The 15,120-nt window shown below is 37.5% G+C and overlaps 2 protein-coding genes and 1 long non-coding RNA gene across 5 annotated transcripts in view; 1 reads left to right on the top strand and 2 right to left on the bottom strand.

The window, feature by feature from the left end:
- The first annotated feature begins 33 nt into the window (after positions 1 to 33).
- Positions 34 to 14,390, top strand: LOC111331619 (uncharacterized). Of its 2 annotated transcripts, none has more exons than XM_022936769.2 (10): positions 34 to 447; positions 4,090 to 4,359; positions 5,046 to 5,417; positions 6,100 to 6,254; positions 7,417 to 7,570; positions 8,778 to 8,857; positions 9,250 to 9,493; positions 9,977 to 10,094; positions 10,322 to 10,367; positions 12,792 to 14,390. In XM_022936769.2, the coding sequence occupies exons 1-10, from the start codon at positions 297 to 299 to the stop codon at positions 12,921 to 12,923; spliced, it is 1,722 nt and encodes a 573-aa protein (XP_022792504.1). In that variant the 5' UTR covers positions 34 to 296; the 3' UTR covers positions 12,924 to 14,390. The 2 variants fall into 2 exon arrangements, with proteins under 2 accessions (XP_022792504.1, XP_022792505.1); XM_022936770.2 differs by having other exon boundaries at positions 37 to 447; positions 12,795 to 14,390.
- On the bottom strand, positions 6,784 to 9,031 carry LOC148735701 (uncharacterized). The gene is made up of 2 exons (XR_015998503.1): positions 8,839 to 9,031; positions 6,784 to 8,667 (listed from the first exon to the last, which is right to left on the bottom strand). It is a non-coding gene; the product is annotated as an uncharacterized LOC148735701 (long non-coding RNA).
- LOC111331622 (inactive hydroxysteroid dehydrogenase-like protein 1) overlaps positions 13,817 to 15,120 on the bottom strand; it is a 12,623-nt gene continuing 11,319 nt past the window's right edge. For both annotated transcript variants that reach the window (XM_022936773.2, XM_022936772.2), the window contains one exon: positions 13,817 to 14,495. In XM_022936773.2, the coding sequence (XP_022792508.2) occupies positions 14,394 to 14,495 (102 nt within the window). In that variant the 3' untranslated portion in view covers positions 13,817 to 14,393. The remainder of the gene's footprint in view (positions 14,496 to 15,120) is intronic.

Raw genomic sequence — 15,120 nt, 5'->3', positions numbered from 1 at the left:
CAACGTAAACATTTCTGACGTGGAATTTTATTCACGTATATATAATAGAAATTTTCATGAAAGTGAAAGTCTTTTTAGAGAATCGGAGATTATTCTAGGTAACTTCTGAAGGCAAACATGGAACAGGTTCGATTGTCAATGATTTGCCATTCTCGTTCTCGAGGAGGCAATTTCTCAGCCAGAAACACTTTAATGACCCGCGTGAGTTCTTATGCAAATTAAATTAATTGATCATTCAGCCCAAACGACAAATATTGCAAGAAACGGTTGTGGAACTTTTTGTTTAGACATGTAGTATGGCTCATGAACTGCGGTTATTTTGGCTCGTTTTACGTGTTTGGCATGTGTCTTCTTTATGTCTTCACTTCCAAAGCTCCTTTTGCGTAGCTGAACGTGTGTTGGACTCACAGAAGGCGAGCGTCCACAATCAAAACAACAGGTCGGCAGGTACGTGCATCGATTACAAGCGATTGTACGATCTCTACGGTTTGTTGAAATTACAGAAAGTTAATTATCGTGACATCATTCTGTTTTATACGAAGGAAAGTATCAATAGCGAACGATCTTCGGGATCGAAGTATTTTGAAATGTTTTGCCCGTGAAAAGGCTGCTCTCTTAAAAAAAAAAAAAAAAGCAGATCGCGTGCGTTGTTTTCCAATTCGTCGTTTCTTCCGCCTTTCATTTAGTTCGAGAAAGGAGAATGAAGTATTCTTCGGTCAAAGGGGCTCCAAGTCGATGGTGTTGTAGTTAAAGCACAGAATTTTCAAGATACAACGATTTTTAGAAATAATAATTGTTAAAACAGGTAGGTATAGATTAACTAAGTTGGAAAATGCCGAATGGTTAATTGACAATACGCTGTGTGATATTTAAGAAGCTCACACAGAACTAATTGGACACCATTGCTTTATTTCTGATTTCAAAAGTTTTAAGCTAGATTTCAGAGGCCTAATGTAAAGCTTTTCAAGAAGTTACCGTTTGTGTTGATAGGTAGCGTTATATACTGGAAAGACTTCGTCTCAACTGTCAAAATACTCAATGATCATAATAAGTCGTGCTGTAAAAAGACCAGTATTGGAGCCCTTTTGAATGGGAAGCACCTGCTTGGTTGTTTGGCCATGGTGTTTATATTTCTAAGTCGTGAAATAGTAACCCTCCTCCCAAGATTTTATGGTTGATTCTTGCCTCATGCTGCTAATACACATTTCCTTGCGAATTAATTGTGACAATTCAGTGTTAGATCAAGAAAACAACTTCTAACTGATTAGTTTGAGTGCTCGTGGTCTTATCATCTGTTTGCTGAGTAATTTATATACCTGAAGCGCAAGGGCCGTACTGGGAGAATATCGGCCCGAGGTCTTGACGGTACGGACCAAGCGCAGCGAGGTCCGTACAAAAAAGACTAAGCGCCGATATTCTTCCGGTACGTTCGCAAGCAAGCTTGGTTAATAAGAGATTTATTATACGACTGAAGTTCAAAGGGACACAAGTGCGGTATCATTCGGGACCATTTGGGACAGTGCCCAGTCCAATACTGAGAGAATATTGACCAGCAATAGAGCATTTTGATTGGTTGATTTAAGTTATTGGCCATCTGACTGCCCGAGTCGTGTAATAAGTATGGTTATTATAGATAGAGATTATGTGTTGATAATAATAATAATAAATTTACCAATGTGTCAAGGTAATAGCAGTTGCCCACTAACTGACTAAGTAAGGACACCTATCTACAATGTTGATAAAGATAAATAATCCCCCTACATTCCCCAAAATCCCACCCTATGTATAAACATGAAAAATACAAATTAATATAAGATTACAATAAAGTATCTCTACTGAAGGTATTAACTTATTAATACCTTTAGGAAAGATACTTATTTACTTATTAATACCTTTAATTATTAACTACTTTTGAGAATTACAAAGAGTGCGGTTAATGCAATTATATGAGGAAATTTGTTTAGCAAAGTCTATTTTCCTGATTGCTCTTTTAAATCCATCTTTAGTAATAAGTTCTGTTATTTTACTGTCTTTGACTTCCGGGAGTAATTAAGAGGGTAAGGAAATTATAGGAATAGTTGTGGGACATCCATTGTTTGTAAATATTAAGCTTTGTAATATCTGGATGGGGGATATTCAGTTTATTTTAGAGCCCAAGTTTTTCTTTCATCAAGTGTGTGTGTGTTTGAGAGTGGTTCTCTAACTAGCTTTTAGAAAATGTGATAGTTTCTAACTATTTTACAAACTAGTGAATAACAATTACCTAATGAGAACTCAGGGCTGGGGAAATTACTTTTGCTGTATTGAATTCCAAGAATATTCCTTTCTGTGAGTCCAACCATGGCTAGGATTAAGAAAGAAAATCCAAATACTAAGAAGGGAATATTTCATGTTCTCACTGTGGATAACTTTCCATTTTTTTTGCAAAGCAGTACATGGTTTCACTTGATAGCTACAGATATTACGACAACTTTGCAACACCAAAAACAACATTCTATTGGTAATCTACCTTTAAGGTCATATCATGATTTTGAGTGCAATTTAAAATTTGTTTTAAAATTAGCACAAATAATTTTTCAATTCAAGAAAATTTCAGGCTCGTGCTTATCTATACCAAACTGCATGAGAAATCATATGGTTACTTGTCAATAATTTAAATGAAAAAGGCATTGATCAGAGAAAGTCAAGAAAGACAAAATTTGACAGCCTGTACACTATTACAATAGAGTGTTTCTGTCCAAGAACTATCGGCTGATAGTTGCCCCGCGGAAAGTTGATGTTCTTAAAACAAATATACTAGTTTTAAGAACATCAAATTTCCAAGGGGCAACTATCAGACTGATAGTTCCGAAACATAAACACTCTATTGTTTTTATTGTTCACCACTAAATTTTCTTCCGCGCCTACAGCTTGTCACAAATGTCAATAATTCGCAACCGTAGATTGGCTTAAATAATACGTTATACCTGTCAGAATTGAAAAGTCACTGTTTTTCCAATCTGCCTAACTTCGCGACAGTCAAACTATTCAAAACTTTTCACGGATGAGTACTATCAATCCAGGTATTTTCTGCAGATGGGCACTATCCATCTGGGTATTTTCCGCGGGCGGGTACTATGGGCTGATAGTGTCTCTCCACGGATGAACACTATCGCGTCATGTGATCGATTTAAACCAATAAGAACCAGAGAAAATTTAGTGGTGAACTATAATTTGTGATATTGCACTTGAGATAATAACATTCCACTCAAAAATGCACTTTTTTTCAGCCAATCAGATTCACATAATTTTTTAATGCATATTACAAGCAAACTTACATGTCCCACAATTATCGTAATAGCCATTTTAAAAGTATCTGATTTTTCCCAATAGTGTCACCCCTAAATTAAATGTTAAGGTCCTGAGAATGAAGAATATGATTGTAATGTCAGGAAGCTCTTAATTGTTAGACAAATTTGCAATGTAAGTTTCATAGGAAACTTATAAATAACAGTATGGAGACAGGTTGCAGACTGAATTTTGTTAACTAGGGTATATTGGTTAAAAAATGGTCAGTGTTAGGGCAAAATCCCCTAAAATTGTTTCCATTTTTTTCACTTGTCATTGTGTACTTTTTCTTGCTCCTCGGTATTTTGTTAGTTACGCTCCTTTATGTTTACTTATTGGCTGTGTGTAAATTTAGTTAATATTATATAATAGTTTTGCTGTCTCGCACTTTCATGCGACCAGAGTTTTTTGTGTGTCTATCCATAATCATTGTATATAGACTGAAGTAGATTTTCCCTTTTCTTGGTTTCCCGAACTACTAACCCCAGTTATCCTCAGAGGCTTCACTTTGATCATTTTCTTTAATTTTGTTTTGCAGTGGCCTTTAGGTTATAGTTTGTTTGTGTTGTGTTATTATTATTTTTTCGCTCTTGTAGGAATTTACTTCTTTCTGACATTATTGTAAAACATTTGTTGAGGCATCGTGTTGTTGTTGTTTTCTTCTTTTTTCTTTTTGAAGACAGGCCCTTGCCTGTTCAAATGGAATGTACAAAGATGTATCAAATTCAGTAGAATGATATAATCATTTCTCATTATTTCTAGGGTTATATTTAGAAACTTCAAATGATTTAACAATCAGAGTGGGAGAACTGCTCCAGTTGAACTGCAGTCTAATCGGAGCAGCCAATTCCTCTCAGTTATCCTGGTGCCATGGAAATCAGATTTTATCCAATCTCACAAGAAAACTGAGCAATAAAACCATCCAGTTAGTAATAGAACAGGTGGACTGGATTGATAGTGGAAGCTATGTGTGTAAAGAAATAAGAAGAAATAATGCAGTTCAACCCAAGTCTGTCACAGTGACAGTTGGTGGTGAGTAAAAACTGCATCATCATATCATTTTGCTGTGTGCTGGGCTCAATGATACATTATGCAAGAACTATGCTTGGTAAATTAAATACAAATTTTTCTATAGAAAGCCTTGGTAGGTACAGGAGGTTATTTTGATGTGGCAGTCAATAGTTAGTTGATTCTTGGTCAACAATCTGCCACTGTAATTAACAATTATTCCACCAGCAAGCGTTGGATATGAGGTGGCTATAATTATCATCTCATAGCCAACAAGCGTGAGTGGAATAACTGTTTTATTAAAAAAAAAATGCCCCCAAGATATTAGACAAATCTTCTCGACTTTATTTTGTAAAAGGAAACCGGATGTTACAGTGTACAGATATTAGATTACAGTATATTGGCTCATATACCATAGTGGCTAAGCCTATAAAAAGTTTTGAATTGCATTATCCAATTATCCAGCTTTTAATACTAATTATTATGCATTTGATGGACCAAACGACAGCTTGAAAATGGTTATAACCATAGTGCAACCAGATGAACTTTTAAAGGCTTGTGACATCTAAGGTTTCAATCACACAAACAGTTGCACAATGAGAAACGAGGATAAAATTTGAATCAAGTTAATGAATGAAGCACGCTGTATATTTAAATAGCATGTTACATGCACAAACATAATATGTTTTATACACTGTATGCTCTTCTAGATATCCCCAGTCCACCTCGAGATTTGTGGATAAACAATGTGGAATTTAAAACTCGTATTCACTGGAAGGTTCCACTGTACGAGGGAGGATTAACATTAAAGTATGCTGTCAAAGGAAAATGTGCATTTAACACATCAAATATAAGTCCTGATCAGCTTTGGGAGTGTAAAGAAGAATTTATAACACTATGTGAAGGTGCCTATAGTATCAAGCAAGAACTAGGACCAGCATCTGATAGTTTCTTTTGTGAAGTTTATGAGATCCTTAACTTCTCAAACTATACTGCTTATGTTGAGGCCATTAATGACTTGGGAACTGGTGTGAGCAATCCTGTGAAATTTATTAGGAACATCGATATGGATCCACTTTTAAGTGAGTACTACTTGCAGTTATTGCTATCAATGTAATCTCTATAGACCACTTTCATAAATGGCCGCTGGATTAATAATCTTTTGTTTAAATTTAAATTAGCCCTACTGGCCTGGCTTGAGATAGTGTTTTTTTTTTAATTTTGTACTGGAGAACGAGGCCAGAAGGGCTAATTTAAATTTAAACAAAAGAATATTAATCCGGCAGCCATTTATGAAAGAGGTCTATGAGTTAAAAGGACAGTGGTGTTGCCTGTTGTGATAATATCATTGTGTAGTATTATTTATTATTAATCCCAAGAGATAGGTGGCCATCGATCATTTGGCACATATTTATAAATTTTGCTAACCTTTGCAATGTTTTAGTTATTGTGATATTTGTTCTTTAATTTACTAATTAAAAATATCGGGTAGTCCAAACTTCAGCCTTTGGGCACTCTTCATTTAGAACACCTACAGCTGACTGACTACTAATGAATCAGATATCCTTTACCTCTGTCAGAAATACTATTTGGCACATTAAGTTGACAGAGAAAAACTTCAAATTGATGTATTTAGAATTTACTGCAGGGTAAAAATCTCAAAATACAAGTTTAAGCGGTCTTGTACACATATTTAGTTTTGGTGAGACATTAATTGCTCTCAGTTATATTATTTTACCATATTTTTTCTGTTATTATGTTCAGCCACTCCATCACCTGGGGTGTTCTTGGGTGTCTGGGAAGTGCGTGTCCCTGGCACAGTGAAACTGAGTTGGAAAGATGCCAAAACATTTAAACCTCCAGACCTTAGAGTTGAATACACCATTCTGTACCATAGAGAAGGAGACCGCTCTAACAAGGTGAAATTCTAGTTTGCCAGTACATATAGCTGTGCCCCCTCCCCTCCCCCTCCCCTCCCCATGCAAAAAATTCCATGTTTTTTCATGTGAAGGAGTTGACATCATGTAACACAATTCGTGTTAGGTTTGTGTAGATGTTCGCTCCCTTCCAATTCTCTCCTGGGGGGAAGGTTGGGAAGGGTATGGCTTCACATGAACATTGTTACAGTACAGCTGTAATACTTTCTTTGAATTTAAATTATAAAATATAAATTTCTTAACATGACACTCTTCAAAGAGATGTTGCAGCATAACTTGTGCCATGACTAGTTTGTTGTCTTGTATTCAGCATTTACTTTGTTTTAACACTTCAAATTAAAATGACCTTTAACTTAAAAATTTAAAGCAGATGAAATTATGTCTGGAATAACAGTTACTGTACTGTTACAATAGTTGGACAAGACAGCTGCTTGCACAAGTGTAACATTTTTAAGGTTGATCTGCACAAGAATATAATAACTCCAAGGACAGTAATGTTGTGTTACATCTGTGCATTCAGCTAAGGTTTATTTGCTTTAATGGTCTTAATGGGGTAAACAATGTTGAGTGTAGAATCGAATTGAATGTCCTCGCGCTTCAGTAATCTTGAACATAGCATCAAAATTTTAGTTATGTTAATTGTAATATTTAATTATGATAAGTAACCATATACCCGATGAATGGAAAACTAACACAAAAGATGGACTTCTGAAGGAGTGCTTTATGATCAAGTGTCGCAATGTCACATTGTAATCACGGTGGCCAATCAGAAGAAAGGATATTAAAAACCTTAAGAGCCGATCAAAACTCAAAGTGAAAACAACTGAACTGCCCGAAACACGGGAAAACGCGGCGTGGGCAACCAAGTCGTGATTGGTGTCAGTTTTGCATCTGATTGGTTGAAAGAATGGTACAACTTTTCTTAACCAATCATAGAGGGAAATAAAGCAAACGCAATGCAACTTCGGAGTACTTTCGACACTCAGTTGAACATTGCTCAAATCAAGGTACGTGTAGTTTAATTATATAAGCCCATGACTTGCAAGAAAAGAAAACAAGATCTCAGAGAAACATTTGAGGAACAATCATGAGTTTTCTTTTCCACATTCCCTGTTAAAATTTTGTTTGCTACTTTTTGTTATAGAGTAGGAGAGTGGAATCCTCAACAAATATTTTGATATCTGATTTGGTTGGATTATCCTGGTATCATTTCTACTTGATGATACGTTATGGACTAAAAAATTCATTCAGTTCCCACAGTAAAGCAGTTGAACGAAAATTCAGGACAACCATTTCAGGTAATCAGGGTGAAGCACACCCTAAGGGTTTACAGGTTATTGACACTGGTTAATTATAAGTGATTAAAACTTTGGTGAGCAAAAATTTGGTTTGTAAGCAGTAAGAAGTGGATCAAAACTTATCTTAATTTACTAGAATACTTTCAAGAACATGACAAAGATACCATTACTTACAGTGTTCCCCATTATAAATATATTATATATATATATATACATGTTCGGACGAAATTATGCAAGCCATTGTTTTTTTGAGCGTTACCGAATTTTTTGTTCTCTCGACCGAGTTTGAGGTCCGTTCTGTATGCTACAGACCAAGTTTTTCTTTTCGCTCGCATTTATACGAATGGAAAAACTGATGGTTCTGTAACTTCCAGTACGGACTGAAGAACAAGGTCAGTAAGATGATGTTTATATTCCTGGGTTCAAAGAGAGGGGGAGGATTTCAATAAAAAACAAAACAAACAAACAAACAAATGCATTTAGGGGGCACATACAGTAAAACTTGTCCAATCAGAGCGCACTTGCTAACTGAAAGATGCAGTAAATGCTAAGTACAATACATCTGCGTTCTTGACCTGGCGTGAGGACAAGATGGCTGGATATTGACCGAATTCTTTTTTTTTTTTTTTTTTTTTTGGGTTTTTATGGACCGAGACGAAGTCAAGGTTCATAAAACGTAAACAAAAACGAGGCTAATATCCAGCCATCTTGACCGAACAAGCTCAGTCAAAAATGGTTTTATTATAAAGCCAAAGATTTCACTTTTAATAAGAATCAATGATGACTAGTTTATTTTGAGAGACGGAAAAGGAAACCCATCACAATAAACCCTCGAGAGTCGTTTATGCTTTCTTTGTTTAGACTGACTTCTGCCGCTTTTTGTATCTTCATCGCCGACATCGTCCAACAGTCCGTTCCACTTTTTTCTTGCGTGGGATCAAAGCAGGCAAATCAGAGCGGGGCCCAGTCAGAACACTGGATTTGCTTCCTATTGTCCATAGGTGCTGCCAGCTATGTGATAAATACAACTAGTGGCAGCGATGCAAACAATTTCCTCGTCTTCTTTTTTTCCCCAACAAATCGGGACTTGTACATACCTTTAGCAACGGAAAGCTTACACTAAATATCAATAGGCTCACTAAATTAACTTAAAATTGCGTGAAGCATCGAGATCTGACACTTTTTTTTTTTTTTTCACACACTTCAGCACCAAAGTCTCCGGTAATATTGAATTGCAGTTCCTGGAGTAAACAAAATTCTAATCCTACCTTGACGGTCTCCTGGACAGTGAGTTCTTTCTCTTTCTATTTATTTGAGCGTGAGTTATTGAGGGATTATTGGAAAAGAGCTTTTGTAGTGGGGATGCATTCTTTTAGCCATTCCATACAATTTTGAAGAATCAGTTAGCTTGCAAGGAAGTCCTCAAATTTCTGTTCGGGAAGATTCGTGACTAGTCGGGGAGACTTTATCAGGGGTTTGGCACTAATATTAGTGCTAGACCTCGCGCGGGCTTGTTTTGTTGAACCAGTCATACTTCCCCGCGGGAGAGCTAAAGTGCTAAGGTAAACTCAGGGATACATGAGCTCTGATTGGTAGAGAAGTACGTTTGTACTCGCCATGTTTACCTTAAGCGGTTGCAGCTTTAAGTGGTGTTCAAGTGAATTGTCTCTTGATTCTAGAATCCAGAGGCGGAGTATTTCAATGGCCCGTCGAGGAATGCTGTTATACTTTACCGTTGCCAGAGAGGAAACCAGTCTATCTCAGGAAATATAACTTCAAAGAACGGGAGCAGTCACAGAGCGGTCATTCATTTTCTGCCGAAGACGTTTGACAGATGCAGTGTGTGGATGAAACTGTGTAATGAACCGGGTCGGCTCTGCAGTGGTTTTAGCAAAATTTGCAGCACTGAGAGCAACGCAAAAGGTATATAAGCTTAGAATAAAGTGTTCACAACTCCAGGAACGAAGATGCACGCCTTGGATAAGCAAAAAGTCGCTTTCTCGAGGCCAATTGCTCGCACCAACGGAACTTGTAACCTTTTCCTCGGCATGAAGGGAATTCCTCCAGCATGAAGATCATGAAGTAGTTACTCAATTTATTTTCTTTTAATATTTTTTTTGTGGGAGCACAGTTTTCCGGTTCGTGGCGACAAGGAACTAGTTTTAATGATTTGGTATTCAAGTACAAGAAGACGCGCAGGAGAGGAAACATGACTGGTTGAGTTACAGCTAACTCAGAGAAAAACTTCACAGAACACTATTTTAAGCCGTGACCTGCGGTGTTCACCCAATAATCTGCCCGTTCATAATCTTGACGAAATTTTCTCTGGATGAGAAATGAAATTGACTGTTGAGTATTACGTTTTTTTTTTTTTTTATTATTTCATCCTGTATTCTTCCTTTACAGTAAGTTCTGTGTCGCCATCCAAAGCTGTTAAAAAAAGCCTCACTACAACGATACTGATCGCCGTCGCTGGAACAATAGGAGGGCTTCTCCTGGTGTTTGTTGTCTTTATGTGCTATAGGTGAGGTCGGCTGCTATGCATATTACATATCATGCACGGGTGGTTGGGGGAAGGGGGGGGGGGGGGGTCGTTGCTCACTACCGGTGAGAATATACTTAAGGAGGGCATGCTGGCCCTGTTATCAGGTGGAGGCATAGTATATTTGTAAAGTCTTGCTTTAAATCACTGAGGGAGGACATTGTAGTTTTAAATTTTCAAATCGATTTTACTTTTACTCTTTTATACAGAATTCGTCATAAAGGAAACGAAGGACCTTCTTTGGGAGCTCTTCTGGTAAGAGGCAAAGAAAACCATAACTATGTCATGTGTGTGAATACATTTAAAAACCGGAAATTTCAAGCGTGGTTGTAGCGTCCCACACTTGTGTTAAACGATAGCAAGTTGCTGTATTTTTTTTGACGACTAAGCCCAAAATTTACTGCCCTTCATAACCAAATGACCCTCGAGAGTGACTAGCACCTAATTTCTCCGTACAATATCACCCCTGAATCACATCTTACGGTTACAAGAAAAAACAAATGATCACCAACTAAAGAAGCTCTTTATTGTTGAACAAATTCCCTTTGTCAGCAAGTTTGGAAATGTATAGAGAACAGTATGGAGAATATGCGTACTAATGTTATGTCTAACGGGTGAATACATTTAATACTATCATTATTTGACTTTATTATATCGCTTGCAGCGCCCGTGGGCAAGATGAAGCGAATCCTGTGTTCTGATTGGCCACCCGAGCGGGTGAGATGGGCCCATTTTGCCCGCTCGGGATTGCTCGCATTGATCCCGCGCATGAAGAAAATAGAATTAGAACTACGTTCGTAGTTCTTGGACAGTTTCGGCGATTGAAACGTAAAAGTGGCAGAAGGTAGTCAAAACAAAGAAAGCAGAAACGACTCTCTGTTGTGCTACAAACAGAGTTGGCTTTCTTTTCCAGCTCCCGAAGTAAACAAGTCATTCCAAATTCTTATTAAAGCGAAATATTTTTGCGATATGATAAATCATTTTTTAACCAAGCTTGTTTGGTCGAGATGGCTGGATATTAGCCTCGTTCTTTTTTCGCATTTAAATGCAAAAAAACAACTCGACCAATATCCAACCATCTTGACCCCACGCTTGGTTAATAATCCATATATACACGCACCTGACTACAGGTAAACACATAGAAACTTCTATTCCAGCCTTGTCAAAGCCCAAGTTATTCTATGGGTATCTCTCTTATTTGTATGTGATCGCTTTCCAAATGGTATTACGCTCAAATTACTAGACAATCAAGTTTACGCGCGCTCATTATGGCTTTGTGGAAATGTTACCGTGTAGTGTAACGAAACTGTAGTCACAGTACATATCCAACCTTAACTAGTAATAGTAATCAAAGTTTAATGTCTTTACGTGGGGCATGGTTTCCCATATTGCCCGAGCCAGAGGCTCAAGTATGAAACGCAACACAACAACCCACCTATACCACCCCAGGGGAGGACATCCATCACACAGTAATCTCGTGCGTGGGAAATTAACGTCTCCTACCCCTAACCCTGCAGGAGACGGGACATTTATTCGTCCCTATCCGAGAAGACTAGAATATCTAAACTATTTCTTGATGTTATAGAAAGGCAGCATATTCTTCTCAATTATTTTAAGACCTTGAGTGTTGGTCCGGCCGGTGCTCGAACCCTCGACCTCCCGCACATCAGTCCAGTGCTCTATCCATTGAGCTAACCGGGAGGCGGTTAACTGTTTTATATTGCATTATAAAAACAACGAGACTTCTGTACCGCTGCTCGTCGTTAACTCTTTGTTTAACCCTCTAACCCTAACATCAGTATGCACATTCTCCATTTCCCGTGGTGCTAAGAAGGAGAATTTTGTTTGCACTGTATTGCACCGCGCATCACGTACTGCGCACGAAAACACGTAGTCAGACAAACAAGCGCGCGCGCAATTCGAGAACACGGCATTGTTTTTCAATAAATGGAGGACCGGGTAAAGAGGTACAATGGTCTTTAGCTCTTGAAAGAGCACGGTGACCTATATTTCTGTTGCATAATTACAAGTTATTCCTTTTGGATTGGAGAAATTAAAAAAAAAAAAAAGATATAGTTAAACGCGTGCACGAAGCCTGTTATTCGAGAATGTACTTGAAGTATGACCTTGGAAGCAACGACCTAAGGAACGTTTTGAGTCGATGTGAATTAAAATTGGGTGTTTTTTCCTCAAGTTGTATATCAAATTGTTCCTTACGCTCTAGACTTTCTACCTGTCAAGTTTTATTCCTTACGTCCAGCTACTCCAAAATGTACCATGAACTAGTACAGGCATATGTGGGTACGATTGGCCCACCTTATCTCTTAAACAAGCACGGTGAGCTATCTTTTTCAATGACCATGTATTTTTTTTCGAAATAGACATTGGTAGGGAACATTTGTGGAAAACTTAAAAAAAAGTGTTCGTTACTGTGACCTTTTTTCCTGAGGAATCACCTTAACTGGCGAAACCTTGATCTTTAGCCGGTGATCATTTGCATCATTCTGACGACCTTAACGTTTAATTCCGGGGTGAAAATGGAAGAACAAATGAGACTAGTCACTGTTAGAGAGAGAGTGTATTGAAACGGCTGACAGCGGGTCACTGTCAAAAATTTAATACGTTGTCTTCATCACACTCTTATTGCGAGATTGTTGAAATTTTCTGTTTTAATTCAAGCAGATTTTGCCCCCAATCCATGGCTATGACGAGATGGAGCAGTCTTTGGAGGATGTCAACTACGATGAATTATATAATTATCTGAATCGACCTACTGATGACACTGACGCAGACCAACCACTGACAAGATAGAATGTCAAACGTCAAGACGAAAGTATAATTCCTGAGTAGACTAGAAAAGAAGCGGTGCCTATACCGCATTAAAGTGGTCAGGTATTTGATGTAGGGTAATATTTTTTGGGAAAACCAAGACATTGCTCTCCCCAGTCCAGAGCTGTTGTACTCAAGTCAGTAGTCATCGAGGTACCAGTGTCTGAAAAAAAGCCGTTTCCGACAAGAGCAATGCCTCTGTTTGAAGTCAAGATAATGTTCGGAGCCTTTGATAGGGAAATGATCATTTAAATTCCATTAAACAAAAAAAAAAAACTCGTTTTCGTAAGAAAGGTTTTGCATTGAGCCTAATTTGAAACTGAGAGGTTGTGGAACTCGGAAATTTCTCATCGACGATACTGGAGTATTTTTCAACTTAGCCGGGCAGTATTTCGAGGTAAACTGGACGGTTTTACTGGCTTTGAACTGAGAAAATCTGTTACAATCGGGTAAGAATGTAGAGTTCCAAATTCCCAAGACAACGTCCGTATGGGCGGACTGATATATTAGGGTGGAAAAAAATTACAACTATATCAGATACATCAGAGAACGATACAGTGGGTTTTTCAAAGTTTGGTAGAGGCAATGAATGTAGGTAAGGGTCCTGGAAACGTTAAGCAATAAAGTAGATAGTACCCACACAGTTCGGCCGGTGTTAATTCGCAAACGTAACCTTTACGTACCAAATGAAAACCACGTAACAACACTCATCTGGGTCAGGTCTGAAACGAGAAGAGTGCTTTTAGTTTGTGCACAGAAAGCCTTTAGACATTTCGTTGAACGAACAACTATTCACCGAAGTGAATGTAAATATCCACCACTTTCAGCGACACTGAGGTGAATAATTGTTTCAGTATGAACCACTCAGAAATTAATAATAAAAAAAAAAGTTAGTTTATTCCTGTCAATATATCGAAAAGTGGTCGGAAATGAAACTCCTGAAGTACGATTTTGTCTCTTCCGCTGCTTGGAGGTGTAGAGTATTTGTTAATTATTCCGAACTAACCAATCACCGCGCGCTAAAAGCACTATTCATCAGTGTAGTATATATTAATACTTAGTGTAATACTTATCATTATTTTCTTTATCTCGGAAAACAACGTACGTAGTGCATTACGCTGTCTATAGATAACCTTGAATCTGAAGAGTACGTTTGACCAACCCAGAATTTTCTTTCAGTTGCATCAGATGTCTTAGCTTTGATCGCCATAAAAACTGGCACAGTATACAATTATAGTGTTTTCTGTATCAAAGGATAGAGAGATCTTTTTATTTTCAAAGGAAACAAGATCGAAGTAAAATTAGAGATGTACAGTTAATGGATCAGAGAAGAACTCATCATAATTTTTGGTTGGCTTGAGATTCTTATTATACTTGTAGGTAGCGGATTAAAGTCGTCCAATTTTTTGCAACAAATGAAATGGGATTAATAAAGATAAAAATTGTAAAGCGTTACTGTTTTTTATTTTTAAGAACAACTCGACGTATTTGATTGTTGAGCAAAGTAGCGGTCCACATCCACAGCCATTCGGGGCAAAATCCAACAAACCAACCCTAAAAGTAAAAAAGAATAACAAAAAACAAAAACAGAAATGAGGGGAAATTTCAATTATGCGTATGAACAAATGAGAAATTGAAATGACATCATCATCAATGTACAGTTGGGCAACTTGGGCTATACATGATCGAGGATGGCTACGCCACATTGTATCTGTTATTTTATGTGATATACAAGAGTTGTGAAGTTCTCTCTCTCTAGGGGAGTCACGGATGCGGATAAACAACAAACAGACAAACAAATGCGCCCAAAACTATTGAAAATCAACTTTTGCGATCACCAAAAGGTCATCATTAGAGTATGAAGAGGACACTTTGGCACGCCTAACATAACAGACTCATCAAAAAAGTGCTTAATTTATCAAATTTCATTTTTTCCCAGTTTCAAATAATGACTAATATCGCAGCTGTTTTGCTTTCTATTGTTTTGTTTTGTTTTGTTTTTTTGTTTTTTCGGTTTTTGTTTGTTTGTTTGTTTGTTTTGTTTTGTACTTTTTTTTTTACACTCAAGCGAATCTTCCATCCTCCCTTTCTTTCAATGGCAAAATGTAGTGTAATTAACCAAACTTCCCAGTTTCCACAATTTCAAAATTTGCGAGGCAAGCACAAGTTGTTGTGGTTC

This window comes from Stylophora pistillata, chromosome 3 (assembly GCF_964205215.1).
Source record: "Stylophora pistillata chromosome 3, jaStyPist1.2, whole genome shotgun sequence".
Taxonomy (NCBI): domain Eukaryota; kingdom Metazoa; phylum Cnidaria; class Anthozoa; order Scleractinia; family Pocilloporidae; genus Stylophora; species Stylophora pistillata.
Note: the sequence above shows the minus strand (reverse complement) of the source record. Positions and strands in the feature narration are given on the sequence as shown.